The sequence below is a fragment of the Bemisia tabaci genome, chromosome 1 (genome assembly GCF_918797505.1).
Source record: "Bemisia tabaci chromosome 1, PGI_BMITA_v3".
Lineage (NCBI taxonomy): Eukaryota > Metazoa > Arthropoda > Insecta > Hemiptera > Aleyrodidae > Bemisia > Bemisia tabaci.
In genome coordinates, this window is record NC_092793.1 from 50,387,564 (window position 1) to 50,412,423 (window position 24,860).

At 37.2% G+C, this 24,860-nt stretch overlaps 3 protein-coding genes across 8 annotated transcripts in view; 2 read left to right on the forward strand and 1 right to left on the reverse strand.

The window, feature by feature from the left end:
- Positions 1–1,008: 1,008 nt before the first annotated feature.
- Positions 1,009–3,600, forward strand: LOC140226088 (uncharacterized). The gene has a single exon (XM_072306558.1). It carries the CDS (start codon positions 1,044–1,046, stop codon positions 3,453–3,455), a length of 2,412 nt encoding a protein of 803 aa, XP_072162659.1. The 5' UTR covers positions 1,009–1,043; the 3' UTR covers positions 3,456–3,600.
- A 1,554-nt stretch (positions 3,601–5,154) lies between these two features.
- Positions 5,155–15,936, forward strand: ppk23 (amiloride-sensitive sodium channel pickpocket 23). The gene is made up of 12 exons (XM_072303094.1): positions 5,155–6,304; positions 7,071–7,271; positions 7,998–8,180; positions 8,923–8,950; positions 9,287–9,438; positions 9,516–9,532; positions 10,062–10,240; positions 10,985–11,261; positions 12,298–12,351; positions 12,888–12,969; positions 14,090–14,205; positions 15,293–15,936. Exons 1-12 carry the CDS (start codon positions 6,144–6,146, stop codon positions 15,700–15,702), a joined length of 1,860 nt encoding a protein of 619 aa, XP_072159195.1. The 5' UTR covers positions 5,155–6,143; the 3' UTR covers positions 15,703–15,936.
- A 4,026-nt stretch (positions 15,937–19,962) lies between these two features.
- The window catches only part of LOC109035592 (uncharacterized), a 33,521-nt gene continuing 28,623 nt past the window's right edge, over positions 19,963–24,860 (reverse strand). For all 6 annotated transcript variants that reach the window (XM_019049286.2, XM_019049284.2, XM_019049288.2 and 3 more), the window contains 5 exons: positions 24,545–24,699; positions 22,820–22,958; positions 22,052–22,240; positions 21,159–21,302; positions 19,963–20,552 (listed from right to left, as the gene is read on the reverse strand). In XM_019049286.2, the coding sequence (XP_018904831.2) occupies positions 20,400–20,552; positions 21,159–21,302; positions 22,052–22,240; positions 22,820–22,958; positions 24,545–24,699 (780 nt within the window). In that variant the 3' untranslated portion in view covers positions 19,963–20,399. The remainder of the gene's footprint in view (positions 20,553–21,158; positions 21,303–22,051; positions 22,241–22,819; positions 22,959–24,544; positions 24,700–24,860) is intronic.

The following is a 24,860-nucleotide window of genomic DNA, read 5'->3' on the forward strand; positions in this document are numbered from 1 at the left end:
TTAACGTAATCCCAATGTACAGTCACTGTACAGTGTGCATTATATAAATACACAAAAAGGAGGTGTTTGCATCTTGAGGATTGTGTACCCTGTGACGTAGGTCGGTACAACCTGGTCAGCAAAATCCGAAATTTGAAGTATGGAAAACGGACAATAACGTTCGATTTTTTTTCTTAAATCAACTCATGATATAATTTCAAACACTTTATGTAGAATGCATTTTTTCCATAAACTACACCATTTCCAAGAAAATCGATGATAAAAGTCGCGGTACCGGCCTACGTCATCAAAAAAAAATCCGTGATGCCCGAAATGCGAACACCTCCTTTTTTTCTCTATGATATATGTATATAAATAATTAGAGTCAATTTGACTCCCCCTTATTATATTACATTTAACTAAGTTAAGCTAATTAGGGTTAATACATATTAGATTGTAGCCCCCTATTTCTTTTAATAAAAAAAATATCTAAAAATAAAAGAAAGTAACATTACTCCACACCACACGCCATACTTCAGGTTTCCATCGTGTTTCTGCAATGCTGACCAAGCCAGCACCGTTTGACAACATCATGATTCGCATTGCCACGACTTTACTCGAAATGATATCCACTTGGGAGGAATGCAGGTGTAAGATTTTCTTTCAAGGAGCGTGTCAGGCGAGTCACTCCTTTTTCATGAAAGTAAAATTCGAACCAAATACTTTTATACCTACTCCGGTCATGTGTTACTTAACATGCCTATACTTTGTCAGAAATATTTTTTTTGTGTCAGAATAGATTATGTGCTACAAACGCTGAATTCAGCTAATTTTTTTTAGTGCATAAGTCAACGTGATTTACGATAATTTCACGTTGATAGTGGTAAAAACAACCGTGTTTAAAACATTATCGCTGCATATTTTGTCTTCAGTTTTCACCTAAAATTTGTGCAGAATCTTGTGCACTGTGTAGTTTCCCTCTATCATTAAGTCTCACTTCAGATGCAGCTATAAAATTCTTCAAAAGTAAGCCTCGTTGGTATTCATATACTCTCTAAAATATCATGTTTTGTAAAACAGGGGTGTCTTTGATTTTGTTCTCAAATCTATTAATTACTGGCCTGACGATGGTGATGGATCCCTCATGCGTAGAGAAAAACTTATTATACTATGCCAGGTTGTGCTCGCTTACTGTTGAACGTTCGCATGTGTCATTTTTTCACATCGTGACTTTGAACGAAGATTTTCCAATCCAAAATTTCACTCAGTTGTTGCATACGAAAGCTATCCCCACAAGCCTTGTTTCACATCACACAGAATTGACCAGAAACATCAATAAACATTCCATCAAAAACGTACTGGTGGTGACGAGGAGTTTGTACGATATTTTCAATCTAATGATGTACACTGTGCCTCCGTTTAACGCCACTAAAGGTGCGTCGGAAACTCCACTGAATCATACTAGACCCTCACACAACCGGAAAACACAAAACTCAGTGCTCACTCAAACTATCAGAAAAAATTCATCTTTTGTCTTACCCAATCATTGTCTTTATTCAAGATCGAACTCTTCAAAAATTTTTGGAAATTGGAATGAGAAGTGTGATGTGAAACTATTTATAGACGAGAAAGACTTAGAAATCGCCGTAAAACCGACTCCTTTCAGCGTCAATCCCTTCCGTAGATTTTACAACAACTATATTTGGAATGCACACAGTTTTTACTTGTTTCTTCAGTACGATAAGTTTTCATGTGCTCTATTGAATTCTAGCGGGATTGAAAAGTACACGCTATGGAAAAATACCTCGTCCCTAAAAACGGGATCCACGGAAAACACAGCAACCCACGAGCACGTGCTCTCCAATAGGCAGAAAATCGACCTCGCATCTGATCCCCGAAGTGATCTCAACAAATCCGTTAGCGTGCACAAAAAATCAAACAGAGAGTTACATTTTATTTTCCGCCTTATTTGGCGATTATTTCGTGGACATCAAACCGTCATTTGCTTAGCCACTCTCTGCTACCGTCGGAAACCGTTCGATGACGAATTGTCGTTTTACTCGCCCGAAAATACATCTTACTTCGATTTCTCATGGCTCACGATGAACGAGAAGCCTCTAAGGATTGTCCTCAAATACCAGCCACCGTACATAGAATATTCCTTCGCTCTGAGGAAGTGGCGAGGATGTAACTTCCAGTTCCTCAAGACTCTCGTCGCCACGATGAAGTTCACCCCGTCGATCTTCCAGCCGTCCGACGGGCGAATCCAAGAGGGTAAATATAAAAATGGATCCTATTCCAGTGCTCTTGGAGATCTCATCGAGGATCGAGCGGATATCAATTTTAACTACGGGCTAATGAGTGATATCACTGCCAGGGATTTCGATTACACAGGCGTCAGCAATAGTATCTACCTGTGTTTTACCCTACAACAACGCGGTCTCATGCCTCAGTACCTGGTCATTTTTCGCTGCTTCTCAACGTTCGTCTGGTTTTGTCTTCTGGCGCTCTATGTTTTCTATTTTATAATTTTCGAGCTCTATCGCTATTGTTTGACACGGCCACAGCCGTTCAGGCGTTGCCACTCGAAGAGCGATCTAATTAAATTTGAAAGGTTGTCTTCGGTGTTGGCCGTTTATCAGTTTTGCCTCTGTCTGGCGCAGAAACATCTCCTACTCGGCAACCTGCGAGCAGGGAAGATTCTTTTCGTTACGGTCACCATGTCCGCCATGATCTTCGCGACTGTGTTCCAGAGTGGAATGGTGACCCTGCTTAGCAAACGAGGATACTTCGAGGACATTGATTCCATCAAAGAGCTCGACGAGTCGGGGTCGTACATAAGCACGAAAAACGCTAATTTTTTCAAGCTCCTATTCCACGATGACCCAAGATTTGCCAGCATGACGGAGCGCTTTCTAGAGGGCTCGTTGAGTGCGCCACGCTCGAAAGTAACCAAACACGCATTGGACCTGCTCAACAACTCCTTCGTGGTTTACGAGGTGAACAGACATCCTGACATAAAGGACAAAGAGCTTCGCGAGCTTTTGATCAAAACAGACTCCTACTTCGAAAACGACGCAGCCTTGACTTGGCTTTCGACAGCCGAGAGATTGGACAAAAACCAGATTTTCAACTACGATATCCTCAATAAGTCCTACCACATACATATTATAAAAGAGTGTGCATTATCCTTCTATCAATCCTTCACCATTCCACGATACTCGACGTATCAAAGTCGAATCAACTCTATCATGATTCGCTGTGTCGAGGCCGGGCTTTTTACCAAGTGGGAGAGAGATGCAATTGAATCGGACAACCGGTTTGAAAGAGTCAGAGATTTGCGGCCAGACGAACCGTTCAGATCTTTCAGCATGACGGACCTACAGATAGCCTTCATCGTTCTATTTTTCGGATTAATCTTCAGCCTGTTTGCTCTAATCATGGAATATTTTTACGCCTTGCTCCTGGAAAAATAGATATTACTAAGGGACTTACCCCCTGGCTACTACGCGGCCAAACCCCCCCCCCCCCTCCGGTCAGAGGGCGCTTCGCGCTCTCTCAGGCCTGCATCGACAAAAGAACTACCAAAAAAAATAAAAATATTTTCATACCCGACTCTCATTTGTCAGATCTCCCTGGAGTTTAAAATATTATAATGTATCAATTAAAACTGTTGCTTTCACACAAAAATGAGTTTTTGTAATTTAAGTACGCGTAATTTCGCACCCCAATTTTAGGTAACAGCCTCACTTCAAGTATATAGATGTAACCATCGATTCTTAATAATAAATACATACATGTACACTTGTACACAGTAGGCCAAAAATTTTTCTTGAGGGAGACAAAAATGAGGTAATTGCACCACAGCTGGCCGTATGGTACTTCGCACCACAAATAATGTATCCGTTTGAAGCCAATTGTTCCTATGACTGTAATAGCGCCGGCAAACTTTAACACCGGTTCTCTCCTGTTTTCTGCTCTCGGATACCTCTATACTTCAAATCGCTGCCCAAAGGGTCAATTTTTGGATTTTCTTTGCGTTTCCCATGAAGGCTATTTCCATTTAAATCTTCCGAAACATTCTTACGGCGCAATGATACAACTATTTGAACTCTCCGGAATGCGTGAGGTATCACACCGCATTTGAAGGCGTTTTCAAAACAGCCAAGTTCTGTTATTGGAGTAATCGTTTTGAATAGTTCATATTATTTTGTTTCCATTATTAACGACTAGTTTAATTATGATCCTCCTATAAAAACCACCCATTTGCTAAGTACAATTCTAGCTGAAGCGCACTTAAGCGCATTCATGACTGCGAAAATGTTAACGGAAATCGAAAAGGCCAGCGTGCTTGAAGGCTATTTCAATTGCAATCTTCCGTCGCATTTCTAAGGCGCAATGATACAACTATTTGAACTCTCCGGAATGCGTGAGGTATCACGCCGCATTTGAAGGCGGTTTCAAAACAGCCAAAGGAAATCGACACGCCCAGCGTGCATGAAGGCCGGCCCGCCACAAGGGGGGGGGGGGGGATACTGGGTCCCTGGTACCGGGTCCCGGGCCCCGGAGGGGGCCCGTGTTACCCATGAAAAACCACTATGAATTCACATGCAAACCTTGTTTCGTAAGAAAAAGTGCAAAATTTACCCTAAAAATGTCGCAAAAGGTGAATAGATTTTCAGAAACACGCTGGGGCACTGTAGAATTCTTCTTGAATTTTAAAAGTTATATACTTCTCTGAAAATGTCTATCTTTTTTCAAGATTTTCAGCACAGAGGGATATTTTTAGTAACTGCGTTTCATTTTCTTCCGTCGTCAGATGCTAAGAGTCTCCAGTCTGGGCATTCTCGACTTCAATGGCTCATGGCTCAAATCCCTTGCCATAGACAAACGAAGGGGGAGTCCAGGGGGGCCTGGTCCTCTTAGAACTGAAAATAGTATCATATCATCAAAAAAAAAAAATAAATAAATAAAATTTTTCCAGATGTTTGGAATGCAACAATTCGCAAGTATTTTGTGCTGAAAGTAGAAAAAAAAAAAAAAAAAAAACATAATTATTCCGCAGAAATGATGGAAAAATTCTTTATGGAAGCTTCAAAATGCGTCCGATTAGTCGTATAAATTTTAAAATTTCTCGGGGGATGCCCCTCGGACCCCCCCCCCCCTCCTTGCTTGGAGCCCGGACCTTAAAACTGTTACCAGGGTCCGAGATGGGATGTGGCGAACCTGCCTATGATGCAGAAGTAACCTCTCCAAGAGTGGGTTAAGATTTTGACCCAGGATGTTCATGAGAGTATCAATCATCGAAAACTGAAAAATGTATTTGAACCTAAACTGGTTGTTTAATCGCGCAGAATTGGAGTTCCCGCCTTAAGGCACATCCGGGCTTGCTGTGCATGTCACATATTTTTTCCGTTTAATATTTTCCGATGTCTAAGTTCCTGTTCGACCAAAACAACTTCAGCACAATATATAGTTAGGCTCTGCTAGCCGCCCATGGAAAGGTGTTACTCTCGCATTTATCGATTTTAGATACTTGGAAACGATAACCGAATTGGATTATAATTAGGAGCATTTTAATGGGTCGTCGTCATGCTTTTTCTACACATCGCGTGACCCTAAAATTATGAGCGACGGCAAAAATCACGACGCAATGATGGCTCAAGCTCATGTTACTTTGTTGTCCTCCTTGTGTGTACCACTAACTTTTGCTGAAAGACTGATCATTTTAAATCGTCTCATCCTACCTACATGCAGATGGCAGGTCAAGAATTGCGTCTCTTTAATTACGTCTCTTTTAACATTCATTTTTTGAAGTTACATTCGACGTTTTTTAATGCTTTTGTTTGAGAACATTGAGCGAGACTTTTCAGAGATATTGAAGTTCCAAAATAGTTATATCATCGAGTAACCTCTTATTAAGATTTATAGAATATGAAAAAAAGTTCTCAAATTGTTTTCGTCTTGAGCTGGAATTGCGTTTATAATTACTAAGATTTGGAGAAGTGAACGATGCGACCATCTATTTCATATATTTTATGTATAATTGATGGACAATTTTTTTCCAAACTGACAAGCCAGGACAGTATCGCATGTTCAATACTTCAAATAATGTTGTAAGTGTCGATTAGTGATATAATTGTCAAAGTACTTATTGAGAAAAAATGAAGAAACGTAAATTAATTAATAATAAAAAAACAACCGATGTGTCATTTTTCAATTTGTTGTGCACTAGTTGGTCTTATCAAATAAAAGAATTTTCGGAGAAAAGTACTTTGCATGGCATCAGGTACGTTGCGGAAACTAAGCGTCCATTCTGTGAAAGGTAAGCACGAAACATTTTCACTTATTATTTGAAAATATACTCAGGAGCTTCTAAGGCATTACAAAACAATACATTCTCTAAGTAGATGCTTTTTCATAAAATCTGATTCGAGTCTATCCCTGAAAAATCTTGAAATAATCATCCTCTCATACCTCCAAGAACTGTGACACTGAGACTACATTTTGCCTTGCGGAACCAATTTTTATCTTAATTCGTTGGAGAAACAAAACAACATGTGCATTATCAGTTCCATCATAGAGGTATGCATACTATCAAAGATATAAACTAGAAATAGTATTTTTTTACAGCTAGACGTTATCAATGTGCAAATCCCGAACATGTTTTATGCTCAGAGAAAGTTTTCTAAAATAAAATGAACTCCTTCAATCTCTTTAACAGTATACTGCTCAGTTATGCGAAATCAGGATAGCAATTAAGCCCTGTATTTTAAATTTGGTAGAACCGAGAGCTCACTCTGCTACTTGAAACGGTTCATTAACTTTGTTTTCATGCAAATAAAACAGATTTGCAAAAGAAATAACCGAAATTGTGCTTGTGACTGCACCACGCCATGAAAGCACTGTAATGTAAATTCCACTGTGTTTTTAATACGAATCTGCGGTTTATTGGAACGCTCGCGCTAACCCGCTTTGTACTTAATGTTTTGATTATTTTCATAATTTTGGAACTTTCATTTAAGACAGAAACAATAGTTTTAATAATATTTTGGACTTCTATTTTTCTCAAAAAAAAAAAAAAAAATTAGGTTTATGTGGTTTTGCTTCATTATGGCTGGAGTTGCTATTGTAACCATCAATGTTGCATCGCTATGGGACAAATATCAGACCAACCCCACCATTACTGGGCTTGACATGGACTTCCACAATTGGGATGTACCATTTCCAACAGTCACTTTATGTCCTGAAAATACGGTGAACGACTCTTTGATCTCCGAATATATTTATGGGTAAGGCTTATGATTATTTAAATAGTTTATCGAAGTTAAAATAAATTACTGTGCACTTTTTTGATATTATGCTCGTGTCAAGTTGCAACATCCTATGACAATCCAAAAAATTCTTTGTGAATTCTAGAAAAGGCATTTTTTTCAATTCTTAGTCCTTTTTTTATTTTTTTTTTAAATTTTTTATTTTATTTTATCACCTCAATTTTTTGATGCTCAGAGTATCTTGAAAATACTGAGTACCTTGAGATAATTAAATATCTAATTGCAAAGCACTTTGATTTTAGTTTAATATCCAATTTGACTGCAAAAATCATCTCTTATTGTGCGTAGGAAATATCTTTAAAAGCCTGGAGATACGCATTCTTTATTTTGATTAATCAATTTTAAAGCACGAAGTCCTAAAACTTTTGAATCATGGAAATTCTCATATCGTAGAATATGTCGTCATTTACTTCTCAGGCATTTCTCAAAATTTGAAGAGACATCTTATCCTATCACAATTCAATTCCATCAGAACATCGCAATCGTGCTCGTAACTCTGATGAGTTTTTCAACTGTTTACGTAAACGAAACATTTCGTTGCGCAGAATTATTTCAGATTGATAATATATTTTCATCGTCAGTGAATAAAATGCATTCATAAATAAAAAATAATATTAAGAAAGTGTGCGAACATTAAAATTTTACGCAAACTTTGCATCCAAGTTTTTTCTTCGTTTTTTTCAGACGATGGGGAGACGTCAAAGACGAGTTGCTAGAGAAGTACACGAATTTTTTAATACATCTTGGAAACATATCTTACGAAAGCTTAGCTGGATTTTCACGATATAAAGACGACCAAATTTTACCTCAAGATAACTTGAGGGAAATATTCAGTCGAGTGGGTGACATCAGCATAATTTTCAATACGTTTTCATGATTTATGTTTAAATAAAGCTGAGCTTTTTACCCTTATATTAAATTTCGCTTGACGACCTTAATGAACCTATGCCTGTAACCTGGCATTAAGTGCAGAGGCCACCAATTTCTATTACAGAAATGTTCGGAAATGGTGTACACCGGGGTAGGTTCTACACCAAGAACATACGGCTTCTTAACGACTTGAGCGCGCACCATGATATACGCGCAATGCATGAAGTATCCTGCAGACTTGTAAGGCGCTATGCGTTGCGCGCATCGCACCGTGCTGTACGCGCAATGCACGAAGTATTCTGCGGTCTTGTAAGGCGTCACTATGCGTTCCGCTCCGTGCGCGCTAGCCGCTAGCCCGTATTCGAACGGCGTCAGACGTTCTCAACTGATTGTTTTGAAGTTTTTGTACAGCTTATTGGAATTATTGTCATTTAAAATGAAAAACATTACATAAAACCCAACTACTTTCCTTCTCCTCATTTACATATTTTTATAAATACTTATAAAGAAATAAAGAAAAGCATGCAAGTGAAACGACTTTTACGTGTAGGCTCCCTAGTTGGTCAGCGATGTAATGGCGTGAATACTTGGACTACATTTTGATATTCGGAACCAAAATTTTTAGCTAATCTGTAAAAGTACTCGTGTGCATAAGGAAACTGTTGTTCCTAAAAGAAGCCAGAAATTTTGGTTCCTAATTGCAAAATGAAGATAATTTGATCGATGAACGCTTTCGAAGCGTAGGTTATGGATTTGACGAATCGGAGGTAATGGATTCAATCGACATGAATCGATCGACGTGATGCGATCGAATAATTATTAAGAAAACGGTCTAGATTCGATCAACATGAATGGATCGAAAAACAATGTCGATTCGATCGACATGAATCGATCGAATGGACACCGGAATTTGTTGGTCGAATTGGCGTCGATCGGTTCACAGCCATTGATTCATGTCTATCGAATCCATGCCCTCCTTTCGAAGCTTCTAGTTTTAAAGTAAAGAGCCTGTTTACGGACTTTTCCCACCAGGAGCTTGTCCGCCTCTGGCTGTTTGCACATTGTAGCTCTTTGTAAAATCTTGCGTTCTTTTGTTCGTATAGGTTGTTTTGAGATGTGAAGACTTAATCGACTTTTATTGCTTGTGGAAGGATGAATCTTATGCTTGCTGCAGAGGTTTCTTCCCAGTTATTTCAGAAAATGGCTTCTGTTATTCATTCAATTCTGAAAGAATAGATTTTAAAAATTGGCCTTGGTAATTATTCTACAAGATGTACTTATCTCACATATCTATTTCAATAAATGTTAAAAATAAAATTATTTTACTGCAAGTGTTTCCCCGAAACCCGGTTATTCAAAAATGTACTAAAGATTTACTCACAGTAAAAAATAGGAATTTGGGTCGTATTCCAACAACCACGAGAAATAAATGATAGGCGCGTGCACGCGTACACAGTAGTTGAGGAATAATATGCACAATTATTCTTATCTTTGCGCACAGAATGCACTATAATACGTAAAAGGGGAAAAAAGAGATTGAGAGCTGGGAAGACAGGAGTAGAAAGGAAAGGGGAATGCAGAGAAAGAGAAAAAGCAAGACAAAAAATTATGCATCAAATTGCAATATGTTGAAGATGTCTTTGAAAAGAAAGAACTCAATTCAATAATATGAATGAGATTTCAGTATAAGATTTTCAAGAAGAGTTTGTTGCCTTCAGAGCTTCATAAAGCTGTGTTTAAATTTGCGGTTGTTGCACTCTAAGTATCTGGTAGTCTTTTAATGTCTGAAATAGTCTGGAAACCGAAGAGGAACTTATACTTTTGATGCAATCGTAGCCCATTAGATCCGCTTTAAGCGAAGTAATTAATTTTGCTTAGCTTTATATGTTGAAATCAGCATCTTACAGTTGCATGAATTAATTAAAATAAACTGCCTATTTTATTTTCTTTCCAGGTTAGATGATATCAGTAGAACCGAAACAGAGTACATTTTTGAAACTGATTCAAATTTACAGCTCTCATTTAATATATTGAATTCTTACGGAAAATATGTGAGGGTAGGTCCTCAAATACTTTTATCAGTTTCGACAAATTTCAATTATGTACTTTATTTACACAACAGATATTTACGCAATTCAAAATATTTATCACCTAAACCATAGAAATACACCAAGCTTATGTTTATAACACATAAAGTAAATGAATGAATAAATGGGCTTGGAAATTCGTTGGCTCTCAGAGAGTTGTAAAAGAATTGCGGAGAATAAACAAATCTCCCGAGGGTGTTCTCTGTATCGATGGCGAAACTAAAAAATCATGTATGTGTCACGGTTTGCGATCTCGTTGACTTCCTGTCATATTTTCTTTAAATCTGAGAAAACAAACCGTTTATTTATCCGTGTCACATTGAATGATTCTGAATATATTCTTAAAAAAATTTTCAGAATGAAAATATTGGTTGATTCTTGCTTTAAATATTTGTAAAAAAATAAATAAAAGAATAAAATAAAAAATTAAAGAGAGAATGTTAATTATGAATCACTGATATCAAGCTATTATGTATTTTTCTATTTTTTTCATCAACATACAGACGTTCTCACTCAATTAATAAAAGTGCTATTCAGCATTCTGTAAATAAATTGATTTTAATATGATTTAAAAATTGTAGTTTAGCATTTTAATTGATATGTTGGCTAAAGATGTTGCTATAAAATTATCAAAAGAGCGTTTGATGAATTCAAGTTAAGACTTTGAGGTCAATGGCATCAATCATATTAACAATAGCCTCGTTGGGTTTTCAGATCTATATACACAACAATAATGAAATACCTGATGTTAAATTTTTCCCTCAACATGTTTGGATGGGACAAAGACGTAGTATACTATTCAGTGCCAAACACACCTACACCATGGATGATGTGCGACAACTCTCTATTCAACAGAGACACTGCGTATTTGAGGACGAGATTCAATTAGTTACTGACAAAGTGTATACCTTCAGCGCATGCATGGCTCAGTGCCGTATGAGATACTCCATGCGTAAATGTAACTGCATTCCCTTTTTCTACAAAGAAACAAGTAATCATTTTTTGTATCTTCACAATGTAATAACACCTGCACACGAGTAGATTTATTTTCGAAACGTCTCTACCGTCACGTTTTCGCTAACACATTACCTACAGGTATATTTTTCTGATTGAACTTTTGTAGTTGGAGATATTAATCCTGAATTACGGTACTTATCGAGCAGCAATTCTCCAAGCGACTGTTGAGGGAAAGAAAAGCGCACAGTCCTGTTAAATGAAAGGATTCAAAGCAGGAGGAGCGAGATGAATGTGTGTTACGATATTTGAATAGATAACTAGCCGCGCTCCCTGTACGCTTGTTGACTAAATGGTATAATTCAAGGCGAACCTCAAGTTGACAAAACTGCCAATATGCCAACGAATTGTTCAACCACTGGTTTCATCAAAATTTACGGAAGGAGATAAATCTGTCTTATTCGAGGAGATAACTACTCGCACTCCCTGGTGTGTTTGTTGCCTATATGGCGAAATTGAAGGCGAACTTCAGGTTGATGAAACCTGTCAACAGATTTACACATTATTTACTGGGCTCTATCGATGTTTGTAGAGTGAAGGTGCTCGTCATTTCAAGAGACAACCCTTAAACTCTATAGCAATATAAGCTACATTCATTTGGGGTAATTTTTAACTCTTAATTCTATCATTAAATTTTCATCGCTCTCCTTACCTATCCTCAAGCGTTCCACGTTCAATATATTGTGTCGAAAGTTGCTATTTAGACGGATCTCATTATTTTTAGCAAATCTGCAAGAATCAAGCTTCAAAATACATCTGTGACCAGTGAAACTGATCCATTTTTGTGAAACGTTTTAAAGAGAATAAAGTGGCTCAACGACACGGTTCCAAAACGTTTCTGAGACTAAATGTGCCACTAGGGTCACAAGCTTGAAATCAGCTTCGATAGATTGTTTTGTTTCAGACTTTTGCCATCTACGTATTATTGTATTGTCCGTGCCGTAAGCAGCAAGGGAAATTCGAATGTGTACTCATAACATCCATTTTAATTATTGATGATTTTCTTTTCTCAGAGGAGTTTCCTCACTGCACATTGAAGGGCCTCAGTTGCTTAGCAGACTATGCCGGTAAGTAAGATAACTTATGGATTTGAGTTTAAACGGTGAGTACTGGCCGTGGCACGGTAAGCACAAGTGTGTGTGTGCTGTAAGGTCCTCTGTGTCAACTCGGTAACAGATCTCACTCCGAATGTTTGACAACTTGTTTGACTAAAATGCCCTAGTCAAAACCTAAGTTTGACAAGGTTATCATAGGTTTAAGGTTTAACTAACCAACGGGATTTACCTGTGAAAAAATGCACAAAAGAAAGCAAACTTGGTAGAGAAAATCGAAGCATATCAATTACTTATTTTCTTCTGCATATCTGTAACAAATCCACTTGATGAGTCAGTGAGTCAGTGAGCAAGGATTGTGACGCACCAATATACCTGTCCGCCTGTCCGAGTGTACAAAAGAGAATTTGTTACATTTTTTTTTTATTATTGCATAATGTTTTGGTGCGTGAAAATGAAAATGGTGCATTCATTTGGGACCAACTATTTTGACATTACCTCGATGACTTCTTTTGCATCTGCCCTTTAAAGTTTTGCCTTGATGGTTACAGATGAGTTAAGGACAGACTTGAATTGTGACTGTGAGTTGGGTTGCAAAAACACCGTTTACGAAGTTGAAAAAATTGATGGCGAGTAAGTTTGGACTATTTTGATTTTATGTTAAATAAAAGATAAGTTCTTGTTCCAAGCCCGATAAACGCATCCAGTCTGTTTGAAAACCCTCTCGCTTTGAGCTGCGCAAAAATCAAGCCGGTGCTAAGACATTACTAGTATTTAACACCGCACATCGATGGCTGTAAAGTTGGAAATGCATATTGTCATTGCGACTTTTAGAAATTCGTCCAGGGTAGTCCATAGTCCAGGGTAAGTAGAATCCGAAAAGCAGATGGGCGTAATAACGACCTACACGTCTAAAGGCTGTTCTTGGTGCGGTGTCCTCAATCGTAATCTTCCGTCGCATTTCTAAGACGCAATGACACAACTATTTGAACTCTCCGGAATGCGTGAGGTATCACGCCGCATTTGAAGGCGTTTTTAAAACAGCCAAGTTCCAATACCCGAGTTATCGTTTTGCAAAGTTCCTATTATTATGTTTTATTTCCTACCATTTGTTTGTTTTTAATCCTCCTATAAAAACTACTCATTTGCTGAATACACATCTGGCTGGAGCGCACTTAAGCTATGCATTCACGACTGCAAAAATGTCAAAGGAAATCGACAAGCCCAGCGTGCATGAAGGCTATTTCAATTGTAATCTTCCGTCGCATTTCTAAGGCGCAATGATACAACTTTTTGAACTCTCCGGAATGCGTGAGGTATCACGCCGCAATTGAAGGCGTTTTCAAAACAGCCAAGTTCCGATACCCGGATTATCGTTTCGCCTACTTCATATTCTTTTGTTATATTCCGTACCACTTGTTTATTTTTAATCCTCGTATAAAAACCACCCATTTGCTAAATACAATTCTAGCTGGAGCGCACTTCAGCTATGCATTCACGACTGCAAAAATGTCAAAGGAAATCGACAAGCCCAGCGTGCATGAAGGCTATTTCAATTATTGATGAAACTTTAAAATCTTGAGTTGTATTAGAAATGGATAATGAAAGAATAAAAACGTCAAACGGTTGTCAAAATTTAGGTCAAACCAGAACCGAAGGTTCAATAAGTCTTTTTTAATATACTACCCAGTTTTTTAACAATCGCATTAGTTTATTCATTTGTTTGTTTGTTTTGTTTTTGTTTTGTGTCTAGAGATAAACAGCAAGAATTCACATCACCAAATCAACCGAATCTTATCGTGGGATTTCTTTCTTGGCCTACCGTTCGTTACAAACGAGAGGTTTTATTTGGATGGGTCGATTTACTTGGTAATACCGTTCTAGCTTCTTACTTTGCAGTGCACAAATATGATTCAAATAAGCAGTATTACACGCGAGAATTTTACTTTTTATCTCCTTGCCATTTGTGTTGGTATCATGATGCCTTCCTTTCCTCCCGCTCCCTTTGAATGTCCTAGCAAGGTAGAATTATGCACTTGGACATTTAATAAAAAGAAAGAGTACTTTTCGTAAAAATCCCACCCCGTTTGACCGTTTTAAATATCGACGGTGAAACTACCAGACCCCGAGTCTCGTTTGCGGCGTTTAAAAATTTCCGCTTCCATTTTATTTTTATGAAGGCGAACAAACCGATATCATTCCTTGAAATTGTCACAGCTTTTTCTTCACACAGAGATAAAATACACGGCACTTTTCAAGCATTAACGTTGAGTAGTTTTACATCTAAAGAATAAAATATGATGGGAAAAGTCTGTCACGTCGCAAACTGAGATACGTGGTCTAATGGTTTCACCGTCGAAATGTAGATACAAAATCAAGATTAGCCAGAACTTATAATGATAGGGTCCTTCAACAATAATGACTTAACTGCCTGTTTTTTTTTTTTTTTTTTTTTTTTTTTTTTTTTTTTTTTTTTTTAAAGATTCAAAACAAAAAAATACCAGAGAGAACGCACCCTGCCCCGAGCTTCTTTCTCAGAGGAGGATCCTACTTTCCCTAGTCTGCCGGCCAATACTGCCGTGCTATGGAAGAACGCCGCATGAACCTTCAGGCGTTGCCAAATTTCCATTTTAAAACCATGAATTTCCTGGTAAACTTCATGAATATTTTTCTTCCAATTTTTCAGATAATGTTGTTCGCAATTTACTTGCAGTTCCTGGAAATTCCAAGAAAAAATATGCATAACTTTTCTCAAAAATACACATTTTATCGACGGAAATTCGGCAACTCTCAAATGTTCATACGGCGAATTTCCTCAGCACGGCAGAATACAAGGTTCGATTCCTAAAACCACGGTATTGGACCGCCACTGTTGATGGATGATCAAAAGTGCGTATGGTCTAGTCATTTCAAGTGTCTAACAATTTCCCTTTCATTTTCTCTTTTTTTGTTACAGTTGCCTTTGGCGGTATCGCCGGTCTTTTTTTGGGGTTCAGTTTGCTGAGCGGGATTGAAATATTTTATTACTTCACTCTTCGCGCCCTGTGTATGGTGCACACAGACAAGAAGAAATTAACGAAGCTACACTGGCAATATAAGTGGGAGAAGGAGAGTCAACTCATTAATCTGGATCTTGAGCCTTTCCTTTTCGGGAGAAAACATCCAAAACTCACCAAAAATTCCGGCTACCTCAAAAATGAAAGAGATACATTCTCCGATAAAACTCAGCATACAGGACGTTCTACGAATCAAATCAGTGTGATATCTTCTGGTTGGACAATAGAATCATCCTCGATGAAACACGGGCAGATTATGTCCACGCTCCACTCAGAGAGTTCTGATTACACGATCCCGTATTTACCGTGATGATCAAAACATATATATAGATGGTGAGATTCATATGCATCTCTCGATTTACGACGTTGTAGACTTTCTGTCGTACCTTCTTTTCTACATGTAAAACAACTAAACATGTTTTTTGAAAACATCGGTGATTTTCCCTCTCTATGTAAAGAATATTTTGTGAAAATTTCAAGTCATGATGGTAGTTTGGTCTCCTCTAAAAAAGTAAAATAGGAGCGGATAGTTTGGGAGACAGCAACTGAGATACGCATCCCTGATAAAAATGAAAAAAAAAAAAAAAAAATTAAATTTAGTGAAATAAATAGTTTGCCGAATGATTACCCTATCATAATTTCTGATTCACGAACTCCTTTTTCCTGGCGGTATAAATAGTCTTGGAAACGAGAAGATATTTAAACGGAGGAAGTTTCCAAGTGAATTTTAAAATTATTCTTGAGCCCGGGCTTTAAGTAGTGAAGCATATGGTTACCATGAACCATGGAATCGGATCTTAATTTTCCGCAAAAGGTTATTTCAAGCAGTTTCCACTAATTTTATCTGTGATCACCCCTTCCACTCTTTCCATAAGGATAAAATGACAGCATTTGTTACTTGTATAATGCGAAACAGGGGTGGAATTTTTCCTGAAAATAGTAGCTTAAGTATAAGGAGCAAGGTATTATCTCCCTTCAGTCCATCCTTATTAAAGGTCGAATGGTTCTACCCATGATGCATGTATACCATCACAAAGATACTTCTCCCAAGAACAATTGGACTACATTTTGCAATTTGGAACTATAAATTCTGGCCTGGTTTAAAAACAACGTATGTGCCATTAGCTTCCCTATGCACATAAAAGTTTTTTTCAGATGAGCCAGAATTTATAGTTCAAAATTACAAAATGCAGTCCAATCAATCCTCATCTAGAAAAATACATATTCACAAATTTCTTTTCAATCATCGTTTCAATGAAGGCGAGATACCTCCTTTGTAAGTGCACGGTAACGAAAGACGGATCATGTATATATTCTCCGGATGCATTTCTGATGAATACTGTTCATCAATTCCTTGTGCGTTTTAAAGATATTATATCTATTCAAACGAAGGAACTGCACCATGTGTTTTGGCGTAAAATAAGGAACACGCCAGAGAAGCTCTTTTAAATCTTAATGAACCTGCAATGAATTAAGTCTCTCGCCAACTTTGCTTGTCAATACGCCAGATTTGATCCAAAAATAGCCTCACAATTTCACTAACAAGATAAATACTCGTGCATGGTTGCATAAGTCTGTACTTTGAATTTTTATTAAGTTTATAAGTATATCTTGCATCATCAGGCAACCGTAGATATCCGGAATTAATTTTGGAAATGGAATATCAATTGAGCAATTAAGCTGTAAACATACTTCTTTAAATTCCCTTGATAAGCCTCTCACAAGTGTACTAAAATTAAGAGCCATAAAATTTTCATCATGAGAAGACGGTGTTCAAATTTAGCTGAAATATTTTCATGCGAGGACTTTCGCGAAACTGGCATAAATTTAGTATACTCCTAAAGCCCGGTGGAAGTTCCAATATATGGACATTTATTGTTACCAGATTTCAAATGAAATTAACATCTATTAAAGTATTCTGTGTCGCTCTATCAAAACCAACTCCTGAAAATGCCTTTCAATAATGACGGTTCCGGTTGGATATTTCAAAAAAAAAGAAAAGAAAAGAATAGAAAGAAGAAATCAAGGCACATGAAGGAGTAAACCATGCAAATACAGCATCATTTCAAAAATAATTATTACAAATGAATTTATTACCTATCTAATATGTATAAAAGCATAGTAACCATTAAATTACACGTCAAATCATATGTACAAATATTATACATACATAGAATGCTTTCAATGTTTCTAGTTTCAATCACATATACATAAAATCGATAATTGTAATAGTAAGTACTTAATTTGACTTTATATATAAATAGTTGAAAAAATTAATAGTTATAAACAAAATGACTAAACATCACAATACAAAAATAGGAAAACCAAAAATTGAACGCTTACAATGAAGTAAAGTGTAAAATTCGGAATTTTGTTTATTTGTGCTGCTAAGCATGTCATTTCTTCTTTCCTATGCAGCACACTCTTACTGGAGATCTTCAAAGGGAATCTAAACCTCGAATATGCCACATTTGGACTTCATTTTGCAATTAGGAGCTATAAATTCTAGCCCGGTTTAAAAACGACGTATGTGCCATTAGTTTTTCCCTATGCACACAAGTGTTTTTTCAGATGAGCCAGAATTTATAGTTTCAAATTGCAAAATGCAGTCCATTTAGCAACACTCGTAAGAATATGCCCAAAAGTAAGCCTCACTATTCAGTATTTCAAAAACTGTGATAAAGAGAGCATTCTGAAATAGGAAGAAAGGTTAAGGAAAAATATCGTTAGAGTTTCATGAGCAATACTCTCAGTTCTCTAACAGTCTTTGAAATTTGATTCTGGATTGCTAAAGAAACTATAGTGTCATGCTTTGGAAAGTGCTTTGAAAAAGGAGAAAACTATATTGAAAAATAAAAATGCGCATTTTAAAATATCTCCAACAATGCATTTGTGTTTTATTTGTTATACGAGCCCGTACTCACGGTTTAAGAGAAAGTGGGCGCAAAAAAGCTAAATATCTCTGCAATCTGGTACACTTCAAAAGTAACTGCATCAAAAAGTGAGATTATGCCTGCGAGTTCAGGTTTTTTGCTCCTCTTATTAAAATAGTTCAGAACTTACTTTTGGGTACATTCGTCACCCGACTGTGCCTACATTGTGGGTTTTGTGCCACCGGGTGACATCATATAAGATCCATCATAGTTTCAAGATGACCCTCCTAAATAGAAAAATATCCATAAGTGATACTCCTCTACAAATTTAATTATCAGTAGTTCATTTGTTTAACTCCCCTTAAATTAATAATTTTCAAATAAAATGAAAAAAATAATTATGACTTAATGTAGAATTAGTGACTCGAGTTTTACAGTATCAAAAATATGAATATTTTTTTCTCTTAATTAGAATAATTCAACATGGATAAAATCAAAAGAAATTGCAATAGAAAAGAAAAAGAAGAAAAGAAAACAATTTAAAAACATTTGGCATCGCATATTACTATTTTGCCCGAGTAGTTGCTCTGATCATTTTATCAGGATTACAAAATTTGTTGATTCAGCGAAGATGAATGCAGGTGTAGTTACAAATTAACTGTAAATATTTGGATGAGGTATGCTCGGTCATTTATCAATAAAACGGATTCAATTATGAAGTTCCTGCTTGAGGTTGAGCAGAAATCTCAAACGAACGTGCATTTCAAGTCGTGGAGGCTCATAAATATTTTCCCGTGTCTCTTTGTTAAAACATGTCATTACATTCGCATTTAGTGGCAACTGCTGACTCCCGGACACATCGATGGTGAAACTGCAAAAACGTGTTAATCGTCTGCGATGTCTTAAAATCTCCGCTCCCAGAGCATTTTATTGAAGGAGGACAAACTTACACTACTTTTCTTTGACATTTTCACAAAGGGAGGAAAAATCAAGACAGTTTTTAACCAATGACGTCGAGTATTTTTAAACATCGAAAATAAATCATACTAGGAATTCTGCAGTGTCACAAACCGAGTTACACGTTTTCGCAGTTTTCTCATCGATATTTGTCGATGTGTTTGACCTAACGCGAATGGTTCGCTTCTGGTTACAGTCCTTGCGCAATAAATAAAACGGGGAGAAAAGCATTTCAAAAAGACATGAGATAAAATCCAAAAACGTTATCGAAGTGGAAGAAGATGAAAAGATTCCTGTGAGCCAAGAAAAATACTTCATATTTTAAAATTATTGCGAATTAATTTTCGTTGTCATCTACTTTAGCGACAAATTATGTTTGTAGGTATTCCCAAGTATAATATGAAGTATGGTAATTATATTATTTGAATAATTGGACGGATTTGTTTTAGTATTAATTTTTAGTAGAGATGGCTCCTGTCGGGAAAATTGCATGCTCTCCATTCTTTCACGAGTTACAAGACTTGGTTTAAATCTAAATTTCAGATATTATCATCGGTTTTACAAAAATAATGCATGTTACGGTCAGATAATAGTCGACCAAACATGATGTAGAGCAGCAAACTTCAATTGAAATACATTAAGAAGTATACACCCCAGTAGGAATTGTAATTTTAAATAATGCTTATTTTTGGTATGTTTATCGGATCCTAGGACACGCCCCAAATATAAGTCAATGTGTGACAAAAAAATCAAATGTGATTTACGACGTTGCAATCGAAGAAACACAGTTTCTCAATTTTACACATAAATATATATGTTGAAATCGGAGAGCATGCTATACTGAATTAATACTGAGAAGTTCTCTCACTCAAAATTGGTCCTTGGAATGGGAAAAGTCTCACCTGCATGTGTCCGAAATCCACTTTTGTGAAACAGAACTTGTCAAAACAAAAATTAATTTTAACCAATTTTTACGTGGTGAAACCAGCCAGCTACATCAACGTTATAAGTTGTCCACAAATATCTGTAGAAAAGACATTTTTGTTTTAGTTTTGAGCTGTATCGCCTTGAAAATAAAACTCAGCTGCACCTAGCAAAAATATCTTCTTGAATCGATGAGCAATCACGGTCGTGTTGCTCTGTGAAGGAAATTGTCGAATTCATGACGTGGCGGGTTTCAACCGTCTGTCGTGGCATTTGGATTTGTGTAACTAAATCCTTGGAACTGAGTTTGATCCATAGATTGTAAAATTGCGCGGTCAATCGGGGTGAGTTTCGGCCTCTCTCGTGTGAACGCCTTCTCGAAATAGTGCACATCTAGAGGATGGGTCTGTAAAAAATATGCAGATGAACACGATGTAAACATTTAAGGAATGATCAGGACATCAAGGGCTTTAGAGATGTCTAGGTTATGATAAAAAATCATGCTTTATCTCGGATCATGGATCTTTTTAATGTTTTTGTTAAATTTTTAATGATTCGGAATGACCAAGTGTTTCGAGGAGTGAAAGCCTAACCAATCACAGCGAAAAAATAATGGCGAAGTGGCCAGCCGGTATACTTTCTGCTTCAATTTTTTTTTCTTTTTTCTCATTTTGTCCTCATATTCCCTGTATTTTAATTTCATTGTTATTTCATTATCCTGGATTAATCTAGATGCCCAAGATGCCTTAAATGGGTCATATTGACCCGAGGCTTGCTAAAAAAAAAACATGCCCCGTGGGTTGTATGTAAGGTCGGTACTTACGAGCTTTAGATATAGGTTTAAAAATATATCATACAAAGAATCAGACGTTAAAGGAAAAAAAACGGATGGGAGAGACGTATTCGGACCTCGTCTCTTAACTTTTCACACATCTGAGATACAAAAAAATAAAAAATAAAAAAAAAAAAAAAAAAATAAAATAATACATAAAGTTTAAAGAGGAATCCTTACCACTCGTGGTTTATAAGGAGGCGTAAGTTCACGTCTCTCAAGTTTGTTCCAATCAAGACCTCGGAAAAATACGTGTTCTGTAATTTCTCCCAAAGAGTTTGTCTCGACCGACCCTAATCGCTTGCTTGCATCTTTTTCAAGGAGCTGGAATGGTAAACAACAAAAAGAAAAAGATTAAAGAGTTGGGAACCACTATCATAAAATTGCTATGATCATGAGTATAAACCAGTATTTTCAGTAATCTGCGTCAAATAATTTGATGTGTGTAAGCACTCGGTTGTGCTCGATACACCGTTGATTGGGTTTTTATATGACGCAACTATTCGGCCTCTGAGGCCACGCTAGGAAGTATCTTTTCAAAATGAAGGCGTTTCTCATGCGTCGACACTCTTCGTTAAATAATTATCTCAAGCAACCGTATTACTCCCGATCCTACGCTGCCTACACATTGATTGGGTTTTTAAATGATGCAACTATTCGGCCTCCAAGGCTACGTGCCGTCTACGAATATCCCTCTCATCAGGAAGTTGCGCCAACAAGAGCGCCTTCTTTTTAAAGAGTTACACAAGACATCACGCCACCAAAAGGTGTGTTTACAAATTAGGCTCCAAAGGTTGATTTCCATTCAAAGAAGCGCCTGTCGCTCCATGTCAGTGCTCTAACTTCATTGTTCCCATTAATCCTGTTCTTTTCTACTTACTTTTTCTACGTTCCTTTTTCTCTCCTCTCCTTTTTATTTTGGCGTCTTCGGCACACTTCAGCGCCCAATGTTGTCGCTCTAATTGCTTAACCCTCACGACGGCACTGCGCTAAGCAAAGACAGCTCAGCAAAATTGTTGAATTTTGTTAAAATTAAGCTTCTTTTAAGAAAATAAGTACAGAGAAAAACTAACCTCTTGAAGAATTTTCTTTGCTTCCACAGATAAATACCGCGGGTAAGTCGGCTGCTCGTTGCATATGGACCAAAAAAGATCATCTTCATCACATCCACTGAAAGGAGACTGACCGATCAGCATCTCGTACAGTAGAATACCAAAAGACCACCAGTCCACGCACCAATTGTATTTCAGTCCCTTTATAATCTGCAACAAGAGAAATGGCCTCAATCATTACCTTGAAAACTTTACCAAAAGATGATGCTAATAATGTTTTTTGGTTCATCGTCCTTCGGAGTCAAAATGAAAACAGTATCACTTTAACTATAACGCGAATATTAATTTATGAATCGTAATGAAAATATAACTGAAAATGTAAAACACTCCACTTTCATAGAAGGGGAGTAAATAAACGAAACGACTTGAGTTGACTTTAGAGAGGTAATTTTCTATCATGAGTCCAATCATGTATCTCCTATGCTGAGTTACAAATGCCACTGAGGTAGCCAAAAATTCCATACGGTAAGGAAATCGGTTGCCAAATTTTTCTCGAGTAGTTTCAACGAATCCTCCGTCCCTTGGAGGATAGTCTGCGAATCCATTTCAGAGGAGGTACTTTTTCAATGTTTCGTACAGCGTGCTGACAACTTTGGAACACCATTGTCAGTAATTTTCAATTAATAATTTTGGCCCTAAAAATGGTGGAGAAGAAAAAGTCTATTTGAAAAGAAAGAAAGAAAGAAAGAAGGAAAGAAAGAAAAATATCCAATACTTAGAATGTTTTACCTCTGGAGCCATGTAGTCGGGAGTTCCACAGAAAGTATCAGCCGTTCTATCGAGGTATATTTGGAGCTTGCACATTCCAAAGTCTGCTATTCGCACGTGTCCATCGAAATCTAATAGCACGTTATCCAATTTTAAATCCCTGAAGCAGAGAGTTCTTTAGTTTTAGTTTGAGCCTCAACATAGATATTTTCATGTAAAGCATAAACCTAGGTTAGGTTAGATTTATTACATTTTAAATTTTCGAATTCTTATGATCAAAATTTCCGTGCTTGAATGAAATTTTTAACGTGTCAGTCAAAGTATCGTAAGCAATGGGATACAGTTATTACGATTCTGAATGAAGACCAAAGTATTCGATGTGGTTAGGACTTGGAATCGATTCATTAAATTTATTATTTTCAGCCCGTGGTGGCGAGTCTGTAAGCTCATGCATAAATGCATCCTCAAGAAAATATATCAATATTAAATTGTTGAGGTTAATATTACAAACTAAAATGAGATGACTATAAGGCATACGTGCGCTGTAAGTTATTGTTATTAGTTAGAAATTGCCTTGATTTTTACTTCCGTATGAAAGCATCCGGTGGAAATTCAAGAAATATTTGTTTAGCAATCGAAGTAAAATTATTCGTGGTTAAGGTACATGGTTTATCAAATCTATTAAAATGTACTCTATATTCTTTTCTTGAGGAACTAACTGGTTAGCTTTGAGTAATCATCTCTAAGATGTTTTACAGTAAGCTACACTTTTCTCCAGAAATTTCGATCCAGGCCATCGCTGGGTTATTATTTTAAAGAGATCAGGGCCGGATTCAGGGGGTGGCCACATGGGCCGCGGCCCATGGCGGAAAATTTTGCAATTTTTTTAAATGTAGGTATAAAGAAAAATCGGATTCAGAAAAAAAATTACAAACGAGAAAAGGTGCAAAATCTCTCATTTCCTATGAGTAGGTATATCTCTAATTTTGTCGTCTTTCTGTGATACAATAGACAGCACCTTTCATTAGTCCAGTTAAGACTAAGAGAGAGACCGAACACGGAATTTAGCCTGGAACGGCGCGGCGCAGAGAGCAATGATGACGAGAAATTGAGATGAAAAGGACAAACCCTCGGCGCGACGCGGCGGTCGGCATGTAACACATATTAGCGCCTACAAGACTGCGTGAATACTTCACGCATTGCGCGTAAAACACAGTGCGGTCGCTGCGCGCGGTCAGCAGCGGGCGGCATGAAACGCATAGCGCCTACAAGATTACATGAATACTTCACGCATTACGTCAAACACAGTGCGGTCAGCGTGGCGCGGCGGCGGAAGTTACAATTATTAAACCACATTTATGTTTGTTCTTTCATGATTTTTTCGTTCATTTCATATAAATGGAAGGCCTTGTCCACACAGAGATAGGTTTACGGAACCTAACTTTCGCGCCAAGTTCCGTGAACTTTTGCTAGTAGTGTTGACAGGGCTTTCGCAAAAAATGTGTCCAACACGAGTGAACGCGTCTTATGAGCCCCTTCCCCTCCGGCACGTTCACATGATGGTTTTTATTGATGTTTCAAAACGAATGAGAAGGAGGCGGCAAATTACAGGCGGCCCGGGGCGGCAAGTAAGCAAATCCGGCCCTGAAAGAGATTAACATATTTTACGTTTGTAGCATCATTTGATCTTAGATTTTCAAAAAGTTTTTGGCGTAAAACATACTTTGAAATGGTAAGTTATTTTACCTATAAACTATGCCTTTTTTATGTAAGAATTTGAGTCCAGAAGTGATTTCCGCAGCATAAAATCGGGCACGTCCCTCATCAAAGCACCCTTGTTGTTGAATGTGGAACATGAGATCTCCGCCATTTAAATATTCCATCACAAAAAATAGGTGCGACTGAAAATAAAATAAAAACACATCATATTTGTGCGAACAAAAATATGTGCATCGACGAAAGGAAGATCCTCTCTATTTCCAAAGAACAAACGAAGTGAAAGGGCAGCAAGTTACAGACGGGTGACCTGCCTCGCATGTACACGGCTTACAATTAGTTTGAA

Coding starts and splice junctions, on each gene's coding strand:
- LOC140226088 (XM_072306558.1), top strand. CDS start 1,044: ATGTTTTGTAAAACAGGGGTGTCTTTGATTTTGTTCTCAAATCTATTA.
- ppk23 (XM_072303094.1), top strand. CDS start 6,144: ATGAAGAAACGTAAATTAATTAATAATAAAAAAACAACCGATGTGTCA. Junction 10,241..10,984: donor CTTACGGAAAATATGTGAGG/GTAGGTCCTCAA, acceptor TTGGGTTTTCAG/ATCTATATACACAACAATAA. Junction 11,262..12,297: donor CTTTTTCTACAAAGAAACAA/GTAATCATTTTT, acceptor TTCTTTTCTCAG/AGGAGTTTCCTCACTGCACA.